At 31.1% G+C, this 26,443-nt stretch overlaps 1 protein-coding gene across 1 annotated transcript in view; it reads left to right on the top strand.

The window, feature by feature from the left end:
* The window catches only part of LOC111001548 (neuropeptide SIFamide receptor-like), an 88,301-nt gene that overhangs the window by 19,982 nt on the left and 41,876 nt on the right, over positions 1-26,443 (top strand). Inside the window, exon 2 of the mRNA XM_045631956.1 lies at positions 20,873-20,972. Within this exon, the coding sequence (XP_045487912.1) occupies positions 20,873-20,972 (100 nt within the window). The remainder of the gene's footprint in view (positions 1-20,872; positions 20,973-26,443) is intronic.

Raw genomic sequence — 26,443 nt, forward strand, 5'->3', positions numbered from 1 at the left:
ATTTAAATTGTAAATAATTAATTTAATGTGGTGAATCGAAAAAAATAATAGTATTTAATAAGTCTATTATACTTAATAGAGGAAGTTATTTATTACTCTATGTAGTTGGGAGAAGTTTCTGTTGCCCAGTAATAGTATATAAATATGTATATTATTATATTTGGGTTTTAGAAATTATACTTTACATTTAACATAGTTTTTTTTGTTAATTATTTTGCATTTATTGCACTCCACTTTCTGTTTGTATTTCTTTTTCTTTGTTTCTTATTAGGGTTGCCTGGAAGAAATAGGGTTGCCTTATTACTTTTGTAACCTTTTTTTTGTTATGTGTATGTTTTTGAATAAAGTATAAATAAATAAATATATTTTAAATGTTATAAAGTAAGTCTATTTTGTAGGTTTTATTTTGTAGATACACTTGCTAGAATAAATTATTTAGTTACGACAAGTGGAGATACAGAGGTTGCTTATTGAATTTATGGTTCACAAAATAGATACTCCCACCATTTTTTAACATACAAAGTGTATATATTCATGACGTCACTAAACTGGTGGTACACATCCGCCTACATTATAGTGCTTTTATTCATATTTATTGCATAATGTATATTATTCTCTTGTTTTACTATAATTTCTATTTGAGTAGGGCTGAATATATAATATTTTTATTTAATAGTATTTTAATAAACTTATTACTTTATAATAAACAAATAATTTATTGTGCCTTGAGTTATTGTAATTCCCTAGAACTTGCACCCACATAATTGACTCCAATTCGATCGAAACCAAAACACAGACGGGACTAAAACCAATCACTTAAGTGCTCAGGTTTAGGTATGGTCTACATCAAAGGACTGCTAAGTAGTACTTCAATTAACGCGAATTTACCTGTATTTGCGTAAATGGATATGCAGAATGTTTTGCAAGTTCAAGATAATTAAGTTTCTCAACTGGATTCTCAACCTATCCTCACAGACTTCAATTCAAACAAAATGTAACCTGTCCTTGCAACAATGAAGCAGGCAAGACGGTGTTACATATCCTGACTGCCCAATGTAAAGATATTACCGAACAAAATATAGGGATGAACATCAAAGAAATAATGTTGAACAACAGATAAAACACCTTCCTAAAATGCACTTTACTGTAGGTATTTATTTTTTTCAGGAAGATCGCTTGTTCGATAAGACCACCCGTTTTACGTGGCATCCGTAATAATTTATGTAATTTGTTTTAATTTTAATGTAACGAAATTTACATAAAGAAATATATAGAATACGAGTTACACATATGTTACCTGTACACTCATACGGTTTGTACACCAATAAATTATTCTTTTATACGCAATACTTGCTATGTTTGCTTGCTATGTTTATCCAAGATAAATAAAAATATATAATTTAACCGTGAATCCAGGTTCGAGTAATGTAATAAATCTTCCCTTCCTGTTTTTGAATATAACTTGGCTACTTCTGACTTCATACATATATTATTTTCGTAAAAATAAAATCAAGAACCGATATCTAAGTTACACAAATAAATGTAAAATTAGTATAAGTTTAAATTGGCTTAGCAGTTATTTACTTTGCATACCACAAAAATGAGTATCAAAGAAAGCATCTGCTGCAAACCAATTTGGGAATTTATCTTCATTTAAAAATACTATTAAGCTAGCACACTTAGTCATTTAATGAAAAAAATTGGTACAAAACGATAAGCATGTTGCTATGCTCTATGTATGCACAGAATTATAATAAGAATTGTGGAGAGTAGTCGGAGAACGTGCTTCATCGCCAATCTGACACCACTCGACTTCAGGTCACGGGGTACAGTAGACTCTGGCTGCTCTAATTTTTAAATTATTTCAATTCCAACCTCTTAAGACTTTAAACTAGTATCTTCCGTTTCTATCTTTATATTATGTCTTAGTCAAGAGTAATTTCAATATAGAGAAGAGGCGCACGACTCGAACTCTGCTATCGACCTCCGAGTCCAATAAAGAATTTATTTTTTATCTCGAATTTCTTACAAAATTTTTATATTATAAGTCAACTATTATTTTACGTTCAACTTTCAAATAATACAAAAATAAAAGATAATAGATACGTAAGATGATACATAACCATGTTCTATATTTCATTTTGATTACATAATAAAATAATAAATAAATGTGTTGTAAAATATTTTGCGTGCATAGTCATAATAGTCATAATATCTTTATTCATTTAGGTAAACATGTACACTTATGAACGTCAATAAAACGCAATTTCCAAAGGTCCATAAAGTTTTTATTTATTATTACAATCAAATATACAGTATTTACAATTTTCTTAACCTACATAGTAATAATAATAAAAAATTTATAAAAAACAAATTTAATAAGCTTGGGCCCTGTGGCAGTGTACCTTTAACACGAGCAGTACTTCCTTGCTGTATTGCGATACTGATTCGTTGAGCGAGGAAAGCACCATCTCTGAGGTAACCGGAACTATCTTCCAGGCGCCAACTTAAATCTTTAGTAAGCGCTTGTCCACCGGCCCATGAGTATTTCGAAGTTGGAGGAAGACTTCTATTTGAGACGTTTATTATTAGTATTATTAAGTTTCGTATAGATCGTTGTATATTGCCTTTGATTACGCAAGTACCATACATTTAAATGTTTATGAGCGCGTTTTTATGACATTATTTCTATTAATGCTTTTTACTTATATTTCCTTTGTAATGTAAAAATTATTACAAACATAACACATACATACATTCTCGTTTACTTAAGACTAATATAATTAAACCGTTAATTTATAATCATAATTAATGAAGATACTTGTGATAATTACTATATAATACTGCGTAACATAGACGCATAGATCAAAGACAAAGGAAGACAATATTTTTTTTTTAAGCTTAAGGAACACTAGTGGAAATTGTCGTGTCTTATTGAATGGTTCACGTCTAGCAGCGTTATTTACGGCAGCTAAGTTTATTGTGTCCAGACCGATTCTTATTAGTGCTTAAAATGTCAATACACAATTTGTTTTCAATGTTCTTCCGTTTTAATTACAAGTTCGATAAGGATTTTGTTCGAGTCTTTAGTTAGTCAATACGCTATAGGATAATATCAGAAATATAGTTTACGGAAATTCTGAACAACACAAATAAATAAAACATCGTGAAACCAAACATTTATTAAAGTTAAAGTCAAAATTTATTTATTCATATAGCTAACATAATGTATACTTATGAACGACAAAAAAATAAATATTAAATGAATCTAATTTTACATTTACTGCAAGTTCTCAAATAAAGGGCGTAGAACGGAAGAGAAGAACTGGCAATAAACTCTCCGCCACTCTTTTTAATCGCCAAGTTTTTTTTACAAAATTTTTGTAAGGAGCTGCAACCACTACACCATGTTCCATATGACATATTGAGTAATAAATAATAAAATAATAATATAAAAATAATAATTTTACTCAAATATTATTATTTATTATATTAATATAAAAACAATAATAATAATAATTTACTTTTACTCATTTTAATTACCTCAAAATTATCATAATTCAGAGACCATATTGACTTACAATAAATTCTCCTCACGGCTTTGCCCCAAGGTTTAGGGTAGTCTTTAGATCTATTTGAAATACTGAGCATAACCCTTATCACATGTTTACCTCTTTAGTTGGATATTCCTAAGATAAGATCCTTTATTATTAATTAAGTCAAACTGTATATTAAATTCACTGACAATGAAATATATATGAAATCAGAAACCGTACTCAACGATATTAAAAACGTTTCGCGGTGCATTTTCAAGAAAATATTGCTAAAAACTGCTGGCTATCAACAGATTATAATATGTAAATACAAAGATGTTGCAATCTGGGAAACAATAGAAGAAACAGCTTTTTTTCGCTTAATCATCTGTTCAAGGATAGGCTATTACTACGGATTTCAGTTTCTTAGGCTTATAGTTTTTTTATCGCAACATTATTTATTACCTTATATCTTCTTCTTATAGTGCTATCTCCTTGTGAAGGTTGACGATCAGTGGCTAGTTTAATTTTGGATACCGCGCGACTAAACAAAGACTTGGTGCTGTATCCAAACCATAGTCTAAGGATTTTCAACAAATACGTGCGTCTTCAGCCAGGTCTCCTTATACATGTCCCTTTGCCGTGTATGATTGATGTGATGGCGCTCGTATTTTTTGGTGTTACCTTAAACCTGTCCGAAATACTCAAGTTTTGTTATATACTTATATCATTTAATTTTGAAACCGACATGGTAAAAAATATAAAGCTTATGACGCTGTGGTGTTATGCAGTGAGCGCTCAGCTATTAGATACAAGCCAGGCCTAATCATCATCATCGTTGCTTGGTGATATCAATCTGTAACAACCAAAAACTGAAAGAGATGATGAAAATTGTCAAGGTTTGACATGATCAAAAGCTTGGTCACCTATTTTCCTAACAGTATTTAACAAAGTTTTAATGGTTGTTGCTTAAAATAATGTAGTTCTTCCGCGACTATCAAAGTAAAAATTCATTGATTATTTTAACAATACAATGTTTCTCTAAGGTTTTTTCGTTTAATTTGATACTTTGGCAGTGATAAAAACATAAAACGAATATCATACGTTGTATGAAGCCAACAAATATTTGAAATTGTTTTAACATTAATTTTAAAGTGAAAACGTGCCGGATACAAAATGTTTTTACCCGACAGCTGCACTCCCGGAACATAATTTAATTTCTCACTCAATGGGATATTACGCAGCACATACCTTGAATGTGTTATTCCGTAGACGACCCACACTTTACAATATATAGATATTTCGCTAGTCCACTAACGCTCGAACCCAATAATTAATCCACAATCCCAGATTGTTTTTAATCTCCCAAACCTTAATTTTTTTTTATAGAACAACGGGCAAACGGGTAGGAGGCTCACCTGATGTTAAGTGATACCGCCGCCCATGGGCACTTTCGATGCTAGAGGGCTTGGCAGTGAGTTGCCGGAATTTTAAGAATTTGTACGCTCTTTAGAGTTCAGAGCATAATCTGAATTTGTACTGGTGTTAGCTCCATCTAAAGACAGCATCCGATTTATTCCTATTGAATTTTACAAATAATATTTTATAATAAAATATATATTCGGTAAACGTTCTTAGTTCTACAAGCCCTCAGCACGCGTCGCTCACTAGAATTTTTCACCTTTAGAACGCGCTCTTTTGACTTGACAAGAGGTTTTCACAAATGAAGGTTTATGAGGAATGCATTTCAAGGTCGCGCCAAGGTCGAGGTGAAGAGGCGCGGAATGAATAAATGTTTTTAATATTTTCAAGTTGTGTTGGTGTTAATTTTTTGTTCGCTGATGAGTTTTATTGAGATAATACCTCGAGCGAGGTATGAGTTTATTTACTGTGAATATGTAATTGCGGGTTTTATGAACGCCTGAAGGTATTCGAGGTATTTGAAGCTTCTAAAAAGGGATAGGTCGAAAGATGAAGGTTTGCCTTAATAAGGGGTACGTTAATTTAAAAACTGAACCGTCATTTCGATTCTATACACTGTATCTATCGTAACAACGGATAAATATTACAAAAAAAACGTAAATTGTTATGGGCTGGGTGTAGGTTTTGTTCTTGGAAAATAACGACTTTCAATATTTTTTACCTCTTTCACATGAACCCAATGTGTAGGATTTCCATTCAAGAATATACCTTAAATTCCAATAATGAAGGGGAATTTTTCTAATTATTAAAAAGTTTTGGATTTTTTTTCTTTTAATATGCATATATGTTAGATTCATAGTATAAATACTATGAAGTTAGGAACTACTGCTTGTAGGCACCAATGTTCTTACAAACATTTAGCCTAGGTTATCGGGTGAATACACCGTAACCCGGCCACTTGCATCGATTTGTTGCAACTGCTGAATACCATTGATTTGAATGAAGTAGAGAGAAAATTTTGTATTAGGTTTGAAGAAATTATATTTGAAAAATAAAAGTTTAAACAAAATTTATATCTTAATCTATTTGGGATACGCAAATCAAATCAAAAAATCATTTATTCATATAGGTAATATAATGTACACTTATGAACGTCAAAAAAAGAAATATACATTAAATGCTTCTAATTTTCTAATTAAGGGCGTAGAACGGAAGAGAAGAACTGACAATAAACTCTCCGCCACCTAGATAAAAAAAATATAATTGAATTTGAACAAAAAAGTGGTTTCTTTAAGTACAGCTGATGAGACAACTATTTAATAATATTTTTATCCTGATTAAACAAATAGAGTATTCGTAGTTTCCAATTTTTTCAAATAGTTTCCTGCAGTACTTGATTTCTTTGAATTTGTATTTGTATGGTGTCACCATGGCTACGGGATATATTGGCATCTAATATTTAATTCGTTCTATTAACCTACTTAAATCGTGCAATCTGTTTCAAATGTTTCGTTTTTAAAATGTCCGACTGAAACAAGTTTTAAGACTAAAGTGTAACGCACTTATAATTCTAATAAATCATTCATTAAAATATATAAATTATTCTTTAATTATTTCTAACCTCGAATAAGTTACATTTTCTTAAATTTATATTTTGTTAATTACAACCTACAGTAATATTTTTAATAATCAAAGTTTGTATAGTCAAAGTATTTACGATATATCTTAATGACATCAACCACACTTATATATGAAGCCCCATTCTATATATATATATAATGGGACTTGGTTTATTGTAAAGTATGTACTTTACTCGACGGATAAGATTCCCGTGTCTGTCAAATAATTTGTATAATTTTGTAATAAATAAATCCTTTACTTTCAATGTTCGTCTGGGAGTATTGAAATTAAATTTTTAAATATTTTAGTTCATTGAACATGTCTGTATAATTTATCGTGCTCGAGTTGGACACTGTAATTTATAGTCCATGCGTCTCTTGTGTATTTGCGGAGCTTAAAACCATTGTCGTATAAATTGTGCTTCAGAAAGTAATAGAACAAGTTGTAGCCAAGATTTCAGCAAGATTTTGCATTTTGATAATTATTACTAGCAAGGAGTATTGAAAGCTTTGGAAATTAATAAAACATCTATGATAAGATTTTTTCAGTAGCGATAACATTATACGTATTTTTCTAATGAATAAACAATTTATGTTTTTTATATATATTTTACTCTACTGCCATCGCGTCCAGGGACTTTATCTATCTCACAATTTTTTTTTTCAACAAACAAAAAATACATTTCACTGCTACTATTTGTGAAATAGTGTATTAGAAGTGTTACGCGTCGGGAAATACGCCCCGACTACATCGGTAATATTTTTAATAACAATTTATGTTTATACATAGTATGTTTTTCACCTTATTATGCAACGAATACGCGAGCTGTGAATTTATCATCATATGTGTGTGTATGTGTATAATCAAAGACTGCTATACTTTTGTTGTTATATACTTTTACATACATAGTTACTTGGGTGTAAAATTAAATAAGCAAAGCAGAAACTCCTGTACTATATTACAAAAACAAGCCTTTATAATTCTTAATAAACTGGATATTTATATCCCTAACAAAGATGGCAACCCCAAGATCGTATAATGCATACCAAACAAGGCACATGAAGTAGAAATCTGAGCCGTATTAGTATAATGAGTGGAGCACGCGTGAGATTCCGCTGTGATCACGTCAATTCAATCTGTGCAGCCTCCAGTTCCCGGCACACTCTGAGATCCTCGCATATTTTGATTCAAGGACGGCGTTATTAACTTCCTACACATGGCCTTGGCAAATAGCTTAGCGTTTAATTCCTGTATATTTAAAGCAACGCAACCGCTTAAACAATTGGACTTTTTGAAGCGGCAGGACGCTTTACCGGAATGTTATTATTGTGTTAAGCTTATGTTATTATTTTTAATATTTTTTCATTAAAGTTATATAATTGACTTAACTTGTAAGATCGAGTAAATAGTCAAATTTAATTCAAGTTTATTTATTTTTTATTCCAAAGGAAATAACTCAGAAATTTAATTGATAATTAATGATGACCCTGGTCCGTGGGGTCCTAGCGCGATAAGGCTTTTTAGGGATGGATCAAAAAGGTAACGACATCACAGGAGAAAGAAGAGCTAGCAGCTACCTCGCACAAAGAATTACTCTAGCTATTCAAAGGGGGAACGCTATCTTCGGAACCTTGCCTAAAGGCTCCTTTTAATAATATTTTTTAATTATTAAATTTTAAGGTTGATTATTGATAATTGCTTCTCTCCCCCTTTATATCATTGATTAAGGTAATAATAATACTATTTTCCTTTCCTTATGATGGTACAAATATTTTTCCTTCAACCCGAATGTTATGTTAAACTTGGCGAAATTAGTTTGAACATTATATAAACATCAAGTGCAATTTCAGCCTGAAATAAGAAAGAAACCTCATCTTACGTGTTCCAATTCCGAGTTATAAAGTCCGTACACAATTCTATTGTCATACATTTCTTCTATTCTTATCAATAAATGTGTATGCAATCGTTTTCCATATCTTTTTAGCTCCACTGAACACGAATACTCTGAAAGCGTTCATGTTTGAAAACTAACTTATTGAAACTATGTTCTAACTGTTTTTATTGAAATATTCGAGTAAAAGGTTACATAGTAGTTATTATAATGTATTGAACTTTATATTATATTGAATTGAAAAATAGGTTAAGTTTTATACACCCACTGTTTTATTACAAAACGTGTGTGGGATATTCCTTTTTATATGAATAATTGCGACTATAATCTGTATAAAAAACATTTTATCTTGAAGGGCTGCTGTAATTAAACTTTAATTACAATATTTTATTCTTTTACGTTACATGGTCGGTTGTGTCTAAAATTTAATATTATTTAATAATTTGCTGCAGTTGATGTTATAAGCAAATGTTAATAGAACTACTAGTACCTAGTACCCAAATCGTGCATACGTTTTGAGCAAGGAATAAGGTTTAAAAAAGGGCAAAATAAGGCTATTTTATCTAAGCAACACAGGCAAAGCAAAATATATATAGTAAAAAATAAATTATATATATTTTTTTTATAGAACCGGAGGCAAACGGGCAGGAGGCTCACCTGATGTTAAGTGATCCCGCCGCCCATGGACACTCTCAATGCCAGAGGGCTCGCGAGTGCGTTGCCGACCTTTAATATATTCACTTAAAATTTGTTACAATGTATCTACTACAGATAAACTTTATATTTTTAACGATTTATTTACCTCAAATCAATGAATAATAAGGTTATAATTTACAAAAACCTCCACAAAACAAACAAAAGCAATTAGTGTTTGCCTGAATTGAGTTGATGACACTCGCAATAACGTGACAACTGTCACGCAATAAAGGCTTTAACAAACATTGGAACGTGACGAACTGGTTGCTATCGGATATGGTCAATCAGAATGACAGGATATGAGTTTTTTTTTAATGAGTCTATAAAATGGATATTTGAAGATACATCAAAGGTTAGTCATTGATTGTGGAACTCCACTAGCTGTGCCGTCCTCGCAGACAGAAATATTTAAATGTATTAATAACACTATTTACATCACAAAATACAATACAAAAACAGGAGATATATGCAAAGAAATATGAAAACAAAGCATATTTGATGTAAATTATTTACCAATAAAATTAAAATTTTATCTATTGTTATATTGTATAGTTAGTGTAGTTTTAAATTCTGTATTGTATTTTATTTTCACGTTTATACATAAGTCTGGTTGACTGGAAGAAACTGCTTTAGCTGTAAGACCGCTTTTACATGCTTTGTAAGAAATGTAATTATATTTAAACGGCTTACTTTACAAATAGAATATATCTGTAATTTTTCCGTTAAAAGATTGAAACACACAAATTACTTACTAAGTATGTCTAACTTTGTTAACGTGGAAACAGAACAGCGCGTTTTAAAAGATCAAAGATCATACGCCGTACACCGAACCTTTTTCATATTATGTAGTGTAATATTGAATCTTTTTACTTAGTTGAAATTGTTTATTTATGACTACCGCATTAGATACCGTAGTTTAGACGTGCAGATGGCGCGAAGCAACATTGTTCATACATTATTGAAATAAAATTTAAAACTAATAAAATCAATTACAGGACCGATTTCCACTGTTTATTTTATGATATCTATATTGAGTATACTAAATTTGTTACAATATTAAAACAAAATTACCCGCCAAGGGAAGCAATGACTTTTCCATTACTTGAAATGCGTTATACTAAATCTGTTTTAGATTGGCTTTAGTCTAGTTTCTGAAACATTTGGTATAAATGTCGTCATAATAAAGAAACGTATTCTCCGTTACTAGGCTTTTACGGTCTATAAAATGTCAATAGAACTTGTTATGCCTTCACGGTATTTTTCCATTTATAACAAACAAACGATAACGATTCAAAAGTAATAACTTGAAAACACAGCATATGCACGATGCTAAAAAGCTCACGAAAGCTTTTTTCTAAAACACTCCTAGTATTGGATTAGTTACACAATAAATTTCATATTTATAGATATCTTTAAATGAGGCTCTATAGTTATCACTACTGGAAGCCTATATTGGACTTTTTTTTTAATTTTTTGTATAGCTTTTTCTTGTCTTTTTCACATATTAATACACTCAAAAACCATATATATAGTTTTCTAATCTTTCACTCGTTTTATTTCTTGAAATCTGCTGCAAATGTGGCAGTGCCAAAAACGTTTAGTATACAACTATTATTCATACAAATCGTACTGCATTCTAATATCCAAATCTCTAACTCGTGGCCAATAGAGATTCGTCCTAAATCCCTCACATGTCGGCTTCACATTGAAATCCTAACGGACAGCCTCTTGAGCATTGCAATTGTGAAACGGGTTTTTGTGCCGCCTAACATTGATTATTGAAGACGGAACTGCAACACATAACTTTATTAAACTTACTAAAACATAGTGTATTTAAGTGACTTCTGAAAAGTCGTGTTATACAATCCATGTATTGTTATATGTTAAAGCAACAACAAAGTGACTTCAAAGAACGGGTTGATTGTCATTTCGTTTCGATTCTCAAAGTCGTTTATTAAGGTTTACCAGTAACTTAGGCCTCATTTATAAGCTATCCATCGTAATAGTGATTAATCCAATTGAAAGTACCAAAGTGCCAAATAGTCGTTAAATAATTGGATATTAAAATTGGCTGAATTTTATTGTTTTTAAAATATATAAATACACTAGCGGACTCGACGTTATTGTGCATGATATTTCAAGCGATTAGGATATTAAATAAGATATGAAAGTACTGACTGCAGCGGTATCTGCCGGGCTGATTTGTGAATCCAACCATACAGGAATCTCCACCCAAACGCATGAAAAAAATCATTCAAATCGATTCAGCCAGTTCAGTTTGAAAGGTGGTCAGTGACATACACACGTACAGTATAATTATAGGAGTCCATAGCGGACAAACAACGTGACGCGTAATTTACATATATTATGATATTAATGGATGACTGAGTACAGCTATTAGTATATTATATGATATATATTTAAATATTAAGTTTTGCATTCTTAATTTAAACAAAAATATTGCTTATTATTTAATTACGCCTTTTTATACTTAATTGCGCAAAAAAACATAAGCTCTTAATCTCTTTATAAATCAAGATAAATTCAATATCTCATATCATTTGAATACAGTTTTCAAAATAGGATTAATTCAATCGACACCCATTGTTGTGTTTAATTAACAAATGTCTCGAAGATTTTCTATTGTGTTGTTATACAATGCACATTTATCATTTTAAAAAGACAGTTTATAAGCTAGCGATAGCTATGTAAATCATGACGAAATAATAAAATATTTGTGCTTGGTTTTTATAATTATTTTTTATATGCTATCGTCAAAAGTTATTAATGAACGTGTATCTGATATACATATCTTGGCTTCAGATTACATATGTTTGATCCTCTTCTTTTATAGGAATTCTAAGTACGGCTGAAAACAATTTACAATAAAACTGTTTTCTTAAGAATTTTTATTAATTTATTAGGTATTAGGTAAACAGCCTGACCCATATCGCCACACTTCTAATTTTATGTTTCATATCAATTATTATGCAATTTAACGCAATAAAGTTACGATCAAGATGAAACGTTTTTTTATATAGGGAGCCAATTTTTAATCTGAAGGATTTAGTGGACTAAATAAAAACGCTTCCAAGTAAAATTTCTTATAAAATTTGAAGGGTTCCGTAATTTTGTTAATTGTTTCAAATAACAAGAATTAAATTTAAAAAAAAATCTTAGACGTTATAGCCGTCGAATATGTCTATCGAATATGTGAATCTTCATAAAAAGAATTTCTTAAATATGTTCAGTATTTTACGACCGCACCAATGTAACTTTTGTCATAATATGAAAAATAACCTACTTTCTACTACTTATGTTCCCAGTCTTTCTATATGATGTGTTACTATATGAAAAATAAAAAATCTATTAAAGCGCAGCGGTGAGCGCACAACCTAATGGTTCAGAGACTATTAATATAGTTAAAAATATAATTTGTGAAGATATCGAATAAATTTGTTAGTTGGTGGAAATTAAATAAATTGTATTTACGCATACATAATATAGCATAATGTTTCAAGGGTTATGAGTGCAGTTATTTTTTCTTTTTTAATATCTATTAACTTCTTTTAAATTTTTTTACTGTTGGTCAGTTTTATCACCGTTTCTGGATAAGCTCTTTTCAATATATATGAAATCAGAAAGTTTTTTGCTTTACTTGCTTTTAAATGAAATTACGAGGTTCTCAGGTAACTTAAGAAGTCAAATTCCAAACTTTTCAAGTACATTATAGTGTAGAATCACCCCGTCAGCTCTTTCAGTTTTCTTGTATAACTTTCTATAGTTTTGTACACGTAAACACATTTTCTAAGAATTCAATAAATATATTATAGTTATGTGTGTATTTTGTCTATAATAAAGGCAGCAATATAATTTTCGTCGAAATAACTTTCTTTTTAAATAATTGTACAAATAATTATTGAACTGTAAGTAGTTTATTTAATTTTTTATAAACACTTATAACCCCAAAAAGTTTGTTTTGGTGCTGAGAATAACAATTCTCAAATATTTTGATTACAGATATCTTGAAGAATAAAATTTTGTAAGGATTATATTTAAAGACATTGTGTAATAAAGGCAGTAGCTATATATAATTGTTTATCTAACAGGAATTCTATGTAAGGTCTGGTATCAATGTTTTGTTACGCAAAAATTAATACCATTACATAATTTAATCTCCAAAATGTTATGCGGAACTCTAAAAGCTACAAGCCCGTCGTATCCATAAACTCAAAGCGCTTCGGGGCATTACATCCTCTCAAATTGAAGTAGGTCAAATGTCTAGATTGCCTCGTACAAACTCGCAACACCTCTAAGATTATAAAGTAAGAGATATAAGGCAAAATAGCTTCCTATAATGCTTTATAATATATGACACTTCAGACTCTTTTCTGATTAGTCTAAATTAGATTAGTCTCGCCATTAAGGCTTTTTCATAATATGTGTATCTGTATGTAAACTATATTGGATCAATGCAACAATAATCAAATGATGTGGGTATCACTGCATTAAGAAAGCATTTGACTGACTCATTTTTGCATTTCTTTATTAAACAGCACCGTATTGGGCTTTTAATAATATACACTTCACTGAAAGTAGCAGGACCTACTGCAATTCTTTCCCAATGAGAGAAGGCCTAGCAAAATACATTTGCTACATGTAGTCCTTAGGACTTAGGTTTATTAAAAAAAACGTGCCAATTCTTAAAAAGCTGGCAAGGCACTCGCGGGCCCTATGGCATAGAGAGTGCCTATAGGCGGCGGTATAACTTAACATCAGATAAGCCTATTTTTCTTATATCCTTAAAAATAATAAAGAAAGAAAGTAAGAAAGAGAGAACTATTAGAGACCCTCGCAGTCCTATCAATGTTTACTTTTCGGAGAGAATAAGAGTTACCTAGCTACGGGATTACCTAGACTAGTTTTTTCTAAACCATAGACATCATACTAATTCATCTGAGAACAGCTATATAGTTACAATCACTAGAATAGCTACTAATAATAATGTGACCAATAAACTGACCCAAACTAAATGATTTAGAGTTCAAACGTAGTCTGACTTATGATATTTAGAGAACCGAGTTTCTCTAAATTAGTAACATATTAGGTTGACTTACAGTCCCCAGTGCATACTGTGATGTCAGCGTTTCATCGGGACTCTCTTAAAGTAGATGTCTGCAAACTTATTTATTACATACATTTAACTTTGGAGTCTCGAATAAATGTGACATATTCGTTTGAAATTGACTCAGAGTTGGTGAGCGTAGAGTGGGCAGATATTCTTGCCCACTCTACGCTCTTGACTTGCGAACTGGTAGTCAATGTAAATTTACAATTAATTTTTTTGACCTTCATAAGTGTACCTGTTTACCTATATGAATAAATATTTTGATTGATTAAACATTTAATGGTATTATTTTTGGCTTTTGTATTGATGGTCAAGTTTGTGAGTCAAATAGGAGGTTTTACAAATTTTATATTAAGAACCTTATATATCGTTACTTTTTGTTTCCAATCTTTTAAAAGGACTGAGTTCGGGTGGTGAGGGTCTATTTTAATACATATTTCTGGAGCACAACACTATGACACTTACGTATTCATTACAATAATATTTACAATCATTTATGTTTATAAAGAGCCAAAGATGTTACACTGACCGCGTCTAGAATAGAAGTACTTATACAAAAAACAGAAACTATCTTATTATATAAAATTCAAACAGGTATTCTAAGATTCTAAACTCAAACATTTTCTTTACATGTAACCAGTGTTGCCTACTATTATTTACATATTCAAACTCCAACACTTTTTACAGCCAAGATAATAAATGTATTTAAAGAAGAGAGTTTACATTTAGAACGAAATAGTGAATATGTAAGTTCTATTATGCCACAGATACTGTATGCCTGTAATAAACGGAGTATGTAAATAGGCAACGCAGCCACAACCGATTGCCATTAATTATTAACAGGCACTGTTTATTAAAACAGGATTTCTTTTTGAAAATGAATAAATCCGAAAAAACTTACTCATCTCATACTACTACTGTTGAATGTCGCATTGGTGATTCACCTAGATATACATACAATAAAATTATATTTATAATATTAAAAATAAAATATTATATTATATTAACAAAATTATATTATATTATTATACAATAAAATTAAACGATCATAAAATAAAATATCTTATGCAATCACAGTCACAACACTCGGGAATCGCAATAGCAAGAATTCAATATGTGAATACTGAGCGACAAACGCAGCCTCCAGCGTCTGTCAATCGGTACAAGATTAATACCAACCTTGGAAGTCTTCGAACCAATATAATCCAGAGAAAATATTGAATGGCAGAAACAATGCGCCAAACAAAATGTTTTGATTTCAATACAATAGTTTTGCAGTAAGTAGTAGAAAAATATTTTTGGTTTATTCAGTAATCAAAATAGCCTTCATTCATTTAAGTAATACGATGTATACTGTATGAAAGCTAAAAAAAGTGCGTGTGTACAAAGTACACATGAACTTTTTTTTAATTATTACTAAGGTAAAAGCCTCAATAGATGATCATGTACCAGTATATCATCAGTCCATGTATTTGTATATCTATATTTACACTGTTTAAACATGTGCTAATAATGATATAAATAAATAAAATTCTGCGTTTACTCCACAATACGTTATTTTGTAGAACGGGAAGCAGGTTCGTTATGCGACAGAATTGCCATCTAAAATTAGAATTTTAGATGGCAATTCTCATGTTAGAACATGTAACTACTAAACGAATACATAAACCAATAGCGTGTATATTTTCTCGATCTCCCTTTCTCACTCTTTCTCAATCGATCTTTCCCTTTTCTGCGACTGCAGATCTTCGTGAGGTTTAGTTAAATTTTAAGTCTCATTTGCCTAAAGAGGTTGTATTAAAAAAATCAAGGGCGTAGTGCAGTGGACTGACAATAAATTCAATCGTAGTCTTTTTTTACAAAATGTTCAAATTTTAATGCTGTATACACTATGCCCCTCATGCCATTAATAATATTAATATTAACATACACCATTGTTTTCATTGTCTTGTATAAATGTAGTCTCATAATACAAAGGGCATATTCATAGAGACTGTCTCTGTTTCATATAGGTCAATAATTATTTTTCAATCTGTTCATTATAATCAGACATACCAGGTTCCTCGCGATGTTTACCTTCGCCATACGAGTTGCTGCGCATAAAGAAAAGAAATTGCTTCTTGCCAACCGAAAATAAGTATGTACATAAGTAAAACTGAAACAGGAACGCAAATGCTTTAATAATTTATTATGTGTTGTTAACCGTAAGCTTTGTTTGAAGTTGAGATTGTATTTAACTTATAAGGGGTAATATTAGAACGCGACCTTGTGTTTCAGTTATGTGAATAAATATTATATTATATTCGGCCTACGCTTTGTATGCTTATACGATTATACAGCTTTTGAGTCTGAGTTGGAATTCGGGAGCAAAGTAGAGTAATAGTAAGATTAGTTAGATTAGAGATAGTAAGATTTAATTCCCTTTTGCATATAGTTTGTTTATAATCTAGGGTAAATACATTTTCTAATATAAAATATTAAAATATATATATATATATATTTTTTAATATTTTATATTAGAAAATTAATTTCCATAAATATTCATATTATTTATATAGTAGCATAATATAGTAGTGGTTTCGCTATCTTGGAGCTAATTGCTATAGCCTGATATCAAGCCAAGATTTTGTCAAAATATTAAAATGTTCTATTTTCAAACAAAAAACATAGCGTCGCTCGCTCACGAGAGTAAAATTAAAGCAATGAAGTTAGGCAAAGGAGGCCGGAGGCGGCAATGAAACAAACGCAAAACCAAAACAGGATTACATAATATTGGTTTAATACTTTTTTTCACAATCTGTGGGTAGAGCTTGTCTTAGCTTTCCATTTTGCGTATGGGCGTTCATTATGCACGAGTTCCGATACCTTTAAAATATGGAACATCGAAAGTCGGTTTTTGAGGGAATTTTAATGAATCAGAGTCAAGGATGCGGGAAATTGAAAGAACAACACGAGTGGAATAGTGTTGCCCAAATGCAAGACCAAGACGAGACTTAGACCAGTCTTGGTATTGGTCTTGCGTCAATATACCTGGTCTTGATCTTGGTATTGGTATTGCGCTCTCAGTCTTGGTCTTGGTCTTGATCTTGCAGCAAGAGTCTCGCAAGTCTCGCAAGACTTGTAAATACCTATTAGTCTATTGGTATTTATTCGTCACTCATGTATCTAGCTAGGTAAATGGGCGAGAATAATAAATAAGATAGACTCGAAGCGAAACTCAATTTGAAATGACTGAAATTAAAATAAAAACTCATATTTATTTACTGACAAAGAAAAATGCGGCATTCTTTGATAGATAGAATAAATCTTTAAAAGATTAAAAAACAGAAGTATCAGAATCAAAATCAGATAGGTTTTGTGCCTACGCAAAAATAAAGTGTAGATAATTATGCAAATAATATTGTTTATTATGTTCCTTTTTTATTGGAACTATACGTTGCCTGCTGTTTTTATGGAGGTTACTAGCTACTAGAGTAGATACGATAGAAGTTGATAAACCGACACTGCAAATCTCGATTTTTGGAAATGTGTGATTTTAAAACCAAATGCGTAAAGCAATATGACGTCGCTCATATTTGGAGTTTTTCCACGTTTCAAGTTTGTTTAAATCACCCACTTCCAAATTTGCAGTACAATGTCCTTCAAAAAGGTATAATAGGTATTACTTAATAATAATATAAACTAGGTATATTATTATAACTAAATTTTTTATAATATCCCTACGACTACAATCTTCCTTGCGAGGACAACATAATCTACGTCCGTTCTGAGCACCCGAAAACCTATTTTATTCTTTGGAACCATAGGCAATGGCGGCGACCTTTGACATGAAAGCGACGGCGGCAACACAAAGTCTAGGACTAAATTTTTACCTATTTTGGTACGGTTGTCAATGTTGGCATTAGCACAGAAAAATAAAATTAAGTAAACACAACGTTTATCACTTTTTTAATAACTAGGTATCCACGATAGAATATTTTTTCTACTAATTCCCTAAGTCTTAATATATTTTTCATAATTTTTTGTTTTTCAGTAATTTATTGTGCGTAATTGAATAGTAAACTCTAAATCTTACTTGAGAGCTTTTTCAAATAAACTTTAACGTTTTAAAGTTAATAAAACGAAGGCACTGACATGGCATATACAATTTTCAATCTTGCTGCTCACACTTTAGTACCTAGGTATATCACTCACTATCTATCATTTACCGATATTAATAATGATTATTTCGAAATCAAAATATTCGCAATTGAATAGATGCAATAGATGCAATACCTACTTAGTTATTAATTATCATCTCGCCCGACAGCCAGTGTGAGAATGAATTTGTACAAGAAACTCAGAGCATTCAATTTATACCTACTTACGGTCATTTAATTTTATCCTCCTGTACCAACCCTACCAAAATAGGTAACAATTTTGTGTGCCTCTGTACGTACTCTTTGTCGGCGAATGCGGCGCTCAAACAGTGTCAAATGCTGTGATACACTTGTTGCAAACCGCGGCGTCTTTGTCGGTAAATTATCAAATGTAGGTATATATTACACCGACCGACCAATGACCAATAGTTTATTCGCAAAACGTCACATTTTCCCAATCAACCTTGAACCTTAATTCTCTAGCGATAAAGTTGAAAATCTGTTAAAAAAATTTGATAACGCCCAAATCTCAGTTTGTCCTAACTGCAAGACGCAAGAGTATTGCAGGCTTAAGTATTGTCTTGCTCAAGTCTTGCAGGCTTCAGTCTTGGTATTGGTCTTGCTACGATAAGGCGGTCTTGGTATTGGTATTGGTCTTGCAAAAATGCAAGAACAAGACCAAGACTGCAAGACCAAGACCGATTTTGGGCAACACTAGAGTGGAATACCTTCCGGTTGTAACATTTTGTACTTTGTAATATCAAGAAAAAAATATTCTCGTTAAACAATATTTAATATCGTCGTACCACCTCCCAGTTGAGTACAATTGCGGGCATAACTCGATTTCAGCGAATACCTTTCAACATTTGGAATTAAATATGACGGCTGACAATCCTGTAGCTTATAAAAAAATTGTTTTCCTTGGAGGCTTGTGGGATATAATCAATTTGTCACAATTTGTTCACATATAAGAAATCGTTGAAGTCATAAATCGAAATATAAAACTCATAATAATTAACAGAGAAAAAGAGTGGCGGGGAGTTTATTGCTAGTTCTTCTCTTCCGTTCTACGCCCTTGATTTGAGAATTGGCAGTAAAAGTAAAATTAGAAATATGTAATGTATATTTCTTTTCTTTGACGTTCATAAGTGCACATTAAGTTACCTAAATGAAAAAATGAATAAAAAAAACATATACACATAATTCCAGGTTCAAAAGAATTGAAACTATTATTCTATTATAAAAATATATTTATAATGTTATGTAAATAATAAACTATGATATGACGTATACATACTTTTATCGCTATATATTATTTACTAATAGTTACATAATCTTTAAAAGAAGTGAAAGAAACGTAAATGTCGCGCCGTTGCAGCCCGTATGCCGCATCTATAGTTATGCCTCACATAGAACTGCAATACAAATATTATAGTATTACAAAATATTTTACTAAATAATATTTGTATTGCAGATAAAATGAGATCTACTCTAGGGACCTTTTTAGAAAATATTAAGACCCCAAACAATTAGGAGATCCAAATAAATTTTAAAACTAAGATCCGGAAAATATATATTTAATTGCATTCAGTCATTTCTGTATTGTAATGGGGCAAGGCCAGAGAGAGGGATGGAGTTATGGGTGCATCTGTGGGTGCGAGTGAGAAACACGGGTCACAGGTACAGTGGCCTGACCCAGTTTCTGTTGTAAATATTGATTTGTTGACCTCCTTCCACCTGTTGCTTTGCCCAACCCAAGGCTGTATGCAGGATTACACTTGGGCTCTTAATAAATGATTCACTTCTAAGGGACTCAAGTGCCTTTATGTAAGCCTCTTTGAGACTTAAAATATTTCTGAGATAATTAATACTTTCCTTTGTCCATATCTTTATTTATTTCCAAGCCGTATTGGTAAGTTAAAGATTCTAATACAGACAAGAACCAGCATTAATCTTTAGATTATACACGTAGAAAATACTGAATAGTTTGTGATAAATGTTAAATTTATAACTTTACGCATAACACACTGTTACTGTCATTGACTTTGTTATAAATTATATGTAACAAATTATGCATGTATATTTAAATTAAAATATATACAAATAGTTTATACAGATTTAAAGACACGTTTTTGTATACGAATAAGTGAATTTGTAGATAATGATAATTATATTACTAGCTGACCCGACAAACGTTGTCTTGCGATATAATGATTACTACACTTTTATCACTATTCAATATGAGGGCTCATAACCGAAAGTGAATTTTTATAAGAGACACAGACAATAAAAAAAATGAGATTTCTTTCTATTTTTACACATTACATTATTAGCGTACTATCCGCGCTTCGACCTATGTAAATTAAGTTACTTGTAAGTTTTTAATGTTGAATATTTATTTAATTTTGAACAAAGAAATATTTAAGGATGTTTTCTGTTTCAGCCTGGGTTCTGGGCTGGCTTATGTGCAAGACAGTTCCGTACGTGCAGGGATTATCAGTCGCCGCCTCTGTCTACAGTCTCGTTGCGGTCTCGCTCGACAGGTATGTACCAATTCGTGCTGGAGCGTTTCAAAAAGATACTATAAGAAATTATCAACGACAGTGTATATATGAAAATTATGTTTCAATCAGCGTTATACATCGGTGAACTAAGTACAATTTTTTTTACAATGTCATGCTTTTGCGAATTATAAACTATTTTTGTTTTTGATATATTATATATTTATTTATATAAATTAAAAGTAGGAATAAGAAAAAGTGATGAAGTGTTTTTAAAATAATTTCTTTCTTCGTAAATAATAAAAATAAATTTTTAACTTTAAATTTATTCATTGTTGACTGTTTGTGGTTCTAACAAAGAAATAAAATTATGAACATTGTATTGTTCTAGTTTATCTAAATTCTTTAAACGTACAATTTTTTTTTTCTAAAAACATTATTACATTTGACAACGTCATATTTATAGATATATAAATAAATTGCTGTTTGTTAGTCTCGCTAAAACTCGCGACATGCTGCCCAGATATATGATATTATGATAATAATAATAACAAGTAAAGAAAACTACTAAAAACGACAATTGATTAAAAAAAAAACTGTTCTTAGCTGGTAAAAATTGGGTGTCTTATGTCTTTTTAGTATTAATCTACATTGTTATTTAGTGGTCATAGATGCCAGAAGAAATTTGTTTTTCATAGCTGTAGTGTGACGTGCGATCTCTTTGATTAGTTGAAAAAAAATTGTATTAATTTTTGACATAATAATTAGGTGATACGAAGTTCACCGGGTCATCTAGTAATATATATTTTTAATGTTATAGCCTTAATCTTAGACTATTATAATAACGCTAAAAATACAGGTTCCCTTTATATTATGTACTATAATGTCACGCACACAAATAACCCTTCCCTGCACTTACCCAATATGGAAATAGGATTGAAGGTCTATCTATTTCAATACCCACTCAATTTAGCGTGTAATCCAATAAATAGCGAAGTCAATTGCAAGGAAAGTGTGACCTTGTTGTGCGTCGGACAGCAAACTTGACCCAAATGCGGTCCCATATCCCTTATGCTAATGGTTAAAGTTCTTGAGCGCGCGTTAAATTGTCTAAAAAGGTTCTAGTGAAAGGGTTTGACGACTTTTTAGAAGAGGTAATAAACACAATAAATGTTTTTATGTCATTTACAGTGTATGTAAGGAATATGTACAATTGCCCTGGTATTCAAATAATCCACAATTTTATTTTATTGTTCTAAAATAACAGAGGACATGGCTCGAAAACTGCAAACCAATAAATTAAAACAATAAACAAAATTGGTTGAATTCATCTCCTTTACAACTTAAACCGGTGTCGTCCACATTATTAACATATATTTAAAATTTCGCAGTTATGAGATTAAAATTCACGATGTAAAAAATATTATTAATGACGTATTTCAAAGCTCAGATAAAACTTTATTAATAATTTAAAAAGCAAGAGGCTTTTAAAAATTGTAGCACTTTCGCCTAAATCTCTTTTCAGAACATTTTAATCACTTTTAAACTGAAAACTTTGTAAAAACTTTTGGTACCGGAAGTAAAACTTGACTTAAGCTTACCTGTCCCATAATTTCTTGCCCCTACCTTGACCTGGCTTGTGGGCCTTATTATAATGAGCTGGTATTATGCCCCAAATTCCATCGATGGCCTTGCGTGCCAAAATTTATCAATGCAATGGAAATTCGCGAGCCCCGAGAGAAAAGTTGAATTTAGCTATTCGGAAATACAATATGGTAATGAAGAATGATATTGCAGGAATGATAATCACTCGTTGCCATTATTATAGAACTGTATCATTCATATTACATAACTTCTATATATTACTCAACACACGCTATAGTTTACCAAAATATTAACTAACATAGTAATAATAATAAAGGTTGATAAATATATAATTAAAAAAAAATATGCTTGGTCCCTCAGGCAGTGTATCTTTAACACTGGTAGAATTTCCTCGCAACATTGCAATAATAATTCGGTAAGAGAGACAAGCACCAACTCTGAGGTCAGCCGTACTATCTGACAGGCGCCAACCTAAATCTTTAAGTAACGCCTTTAAGTGCGTTGGCCGGGAACGAACCTGGATCAACTGCATAGAAGGCAAGGATGCTGACCAATACACTCATACGACTATTTACAAAATTGTATGAAGTCCTTTCTGAAACTGATCATATTGACCCATCAACGTTATATGAGTATCATTTGATTTAACATTTAATATTTGCTGATTTTTTTTTTGAAGATAGTAAGGGAAATTGAAAAGGCTATATTAATTTTGACTTGATTGTATCCTATTATATTGTACTAATTTCACAATAGCAGTTACTGCAACTGTTACAGATATTTGCAAAGATAATAATAATTTAATTCTTCTTTTATGAATTTTAACATAGAAACCCCGTAGCGAGTTGCCAGTTTATTATTCCCATCGTTTTCTGAAATGGTTAATTTAGTCCAAGTTAATATTTTATTAGTAGCATTTATTTTTATAACTGAGTATAAAATTAACACGAATGAATTATACAAATTAATGTGGAAATTACTATGATGTTTAAAATTCACGAGTGTCACTGTAAAATATAATTCTTACTATCTTTTTGGTGATAAATATTCAAAATGAGATTGAGGGATTATTTTTAAGCATTGCAACACAGCTTGAATAATGTATTTTTTACAATATTGCACTATTTCATACTTTAACTGAGGTTTGGTACAAAATACAGACGTAATGTTATTTTAGTAGTTTTAATTATAACAAGACATATATATGACATAACTATGATATGTGAATTTAATTTAAAGCAGTTCTTTTCAACAACTTATATGATTTTAGTCTCAAGATACCCTCAAAGTATATCTGAGACAATACAACTTAGCCTACTTGAAGAAAAGAGCTTTTTAAAAGTTGGGTGCATTCGTAAAGAACGAACAACTATTATGCGTCTGCAGAATTAGTTTTGGTCACTCTTTGAAATATGCACTTCAGTCCCGAGTACAATTCGAAATCAACCGCATCTGAGTTGCAAATGTAGCATTTTCCGAAAGTCTACCTATACTAGGGTTGCGTCATACGATTAACCCACTAGGTAATAGTATTTTTTAATAGCATAAATCAATCATTTATAGTTCACCTGATAAGTGAATACTGTATATAATGTAAATCTATAAGTCAATGGAGGGTTCGCGAGTGCAACCGGCCTACTTAGATATTATTATTAGTATGCTCTTTTCTTAAAGAACCCTAAGTTTTATTGGTATAGTCTAATCGTGTATTCGCAATTTCACATATGGAGAGGTTATATACAAAAAGCTGCCGCCTGTAGCTTATCGTTACACCACCAGCATGCACTAAAGATTTTCCCTATTTGCCGACGTGACGAGAATTAATTTATCCGAGTGAAAATACGTTTGCATTCGAACTAAATTCCGTACCTACGTTGTTTATAGAGTCTAGTAGTTCTATAAAAACACAATTCGAAATTGAAACTGAAATGAAAAAGGGCTATTGTTGAATGCTATTTCATAAAGCTAAATGTGTATATAACTAACAATACATAAACTGAATGTATAATAGAGTATTTAGAAATTTAATAAAAAGAAAGGAAAATAAAAATAATCGATTTTGTTCGGTAGATTTTTGGGCCGTGAAGTTTAAATGTACAGGCGCTAATTAAATATTAACGATAGCGCCCTGTTGTCGGTTACCATAGAGCTAGTGCTTCCTTTGCTCAATGACAAAATCTCAATACAAGGCGAAAATGCTGCCAGCGTTAAAGGTACACGGTGCCACGGGGACCAAACTTTTGAAATTTGTATTAATTTTCTTTTGATTAAAATAGTTATTATATAATATAGTAATTTATTTTAAGTACTTTTTAAAGCACATAAGTCTTATAGTAACAAACGATATTTTGTGAATAAGTTCTACCTTGTCTAAGAAGAGTAAATTCATTTTAATTTTCTCAGGAAATTAACAAATTAGAACCTATGTGAAAAATATATTTTTCTCGTTGTGTTTAAGTGTTGAAAGTTATATTACAATGGTCTTATTATACCTTAACTGACTAAATTAAGGGAAAATAACAGCTATTAAGGTTAAGGTTTTGAACAGATTAAATCATTTTGTCTGAATTTCCATGACGGAAAATATATAGTTGTAGTAATATTTAATTGCACAAGGCATTTGTTCCAATAAAATGAGTAGTTAAATTCATTTCATTTGTTAAATAAAGTTATATTAATTATAATTATAAGTTGCAGATGCTTCAATCTTATTCATTATTATATGTCATATGTTACACAATTTTTTTGCCTGTTACCATATAAGTGAGATACCAGTTCTTGTCATCCTCTCGCCCTTCAAGATCTGATAATGAATGAAAATTCAGACCCTTCAAATTTCTTTTATATTTAATTATAAGTGTACCTACCTATATACTAAGCCTACAAGCTCCAAGCTTAGGAACCAAAAAGACAAGAAAAATTGATTAGTTTATTTTCATGTAATTAGGAAAAGGCCATCCACATTACTATACAATTACGTGACTTTACTCCAGTATGCCCAAGCTTTAAGTCAACAATTCGGCTACCATGTTTGAGAGTGCGACTCACGTAAGTAATTAATCTCGGTTTTATGAGCTTTTCCACACGACAACTACATATTATGATATTCATTTAACATGCAGTTAGTGCATATTACATTTGTTTTAATGTGATGAACACGTTTCATATTTGTCTTTATATTAAGTTATCTAAGTAATATAAGATTAATGAAGCTGTTTTTAATGTATATCATTTCTTTTCTGTAGCATTTTAATAGTTCAAGAGAGACTATTTTAAATTTTAAATATAGTAGCTTCAGCCCCTTGTGGGCTGTGCGATCACTATTGCGCTACACCAATTTGTGGAACCGGCATCCATACTAGGTATTTCGAAACCGTAACGACTTACGGCCAAACCCAATAACCTATCTCAATCCATTTTTGATCATCTGAGATAGACATCCTAATCCAAATATTGATAAAAGTGTGCCATTAATCAATTGACGGGTTGTAATAGCCATTTGTCGATACAAGCTATCCATGGTAGGTCGGATCGGTGTATGTAGATAGACCTTTGTATAAATATTAATTAAATGAAAGGCGCAAATTTTCTTACGTAATGCTAAGTTTAGGGATTCAACAGTTCTCAAGGCGAAACGCATTTGTAAAATGGATTTCTAAGTTCCAATCCTTGGCAAGGTTACGGTGGTCCCTTATTTCCCTAAAAAGGTCGGAACGAGGCAGTTTGTGCAGGCAAATTCAATTTTCTGTAAACCAAGGTCGCGATATTGTGAGAATTCCGCATTGTGATAGTAATCCGAGTTTTATTTGAAATTGATTGAATATTTTTTTAGCAGCCTTTAGAATATAGCTTTAATTTATACGCCTTTATATCGTGAACATTGGGTATGTTTGTTGCATTATATTATG

This window comes from Pieris rapae, chromosome 17 (genome assembly GCF_905147795.1).
Source record: "Pieris rapae chromosome 17, ilPieRapa1.1, whole genome shotgun sequence".
Lineage (NCBI taxonomy): Eukaryota > Metazoa > Arthropoda > Insecta > Lepidoptera > Pieridae > Pieris > Pieris rapae.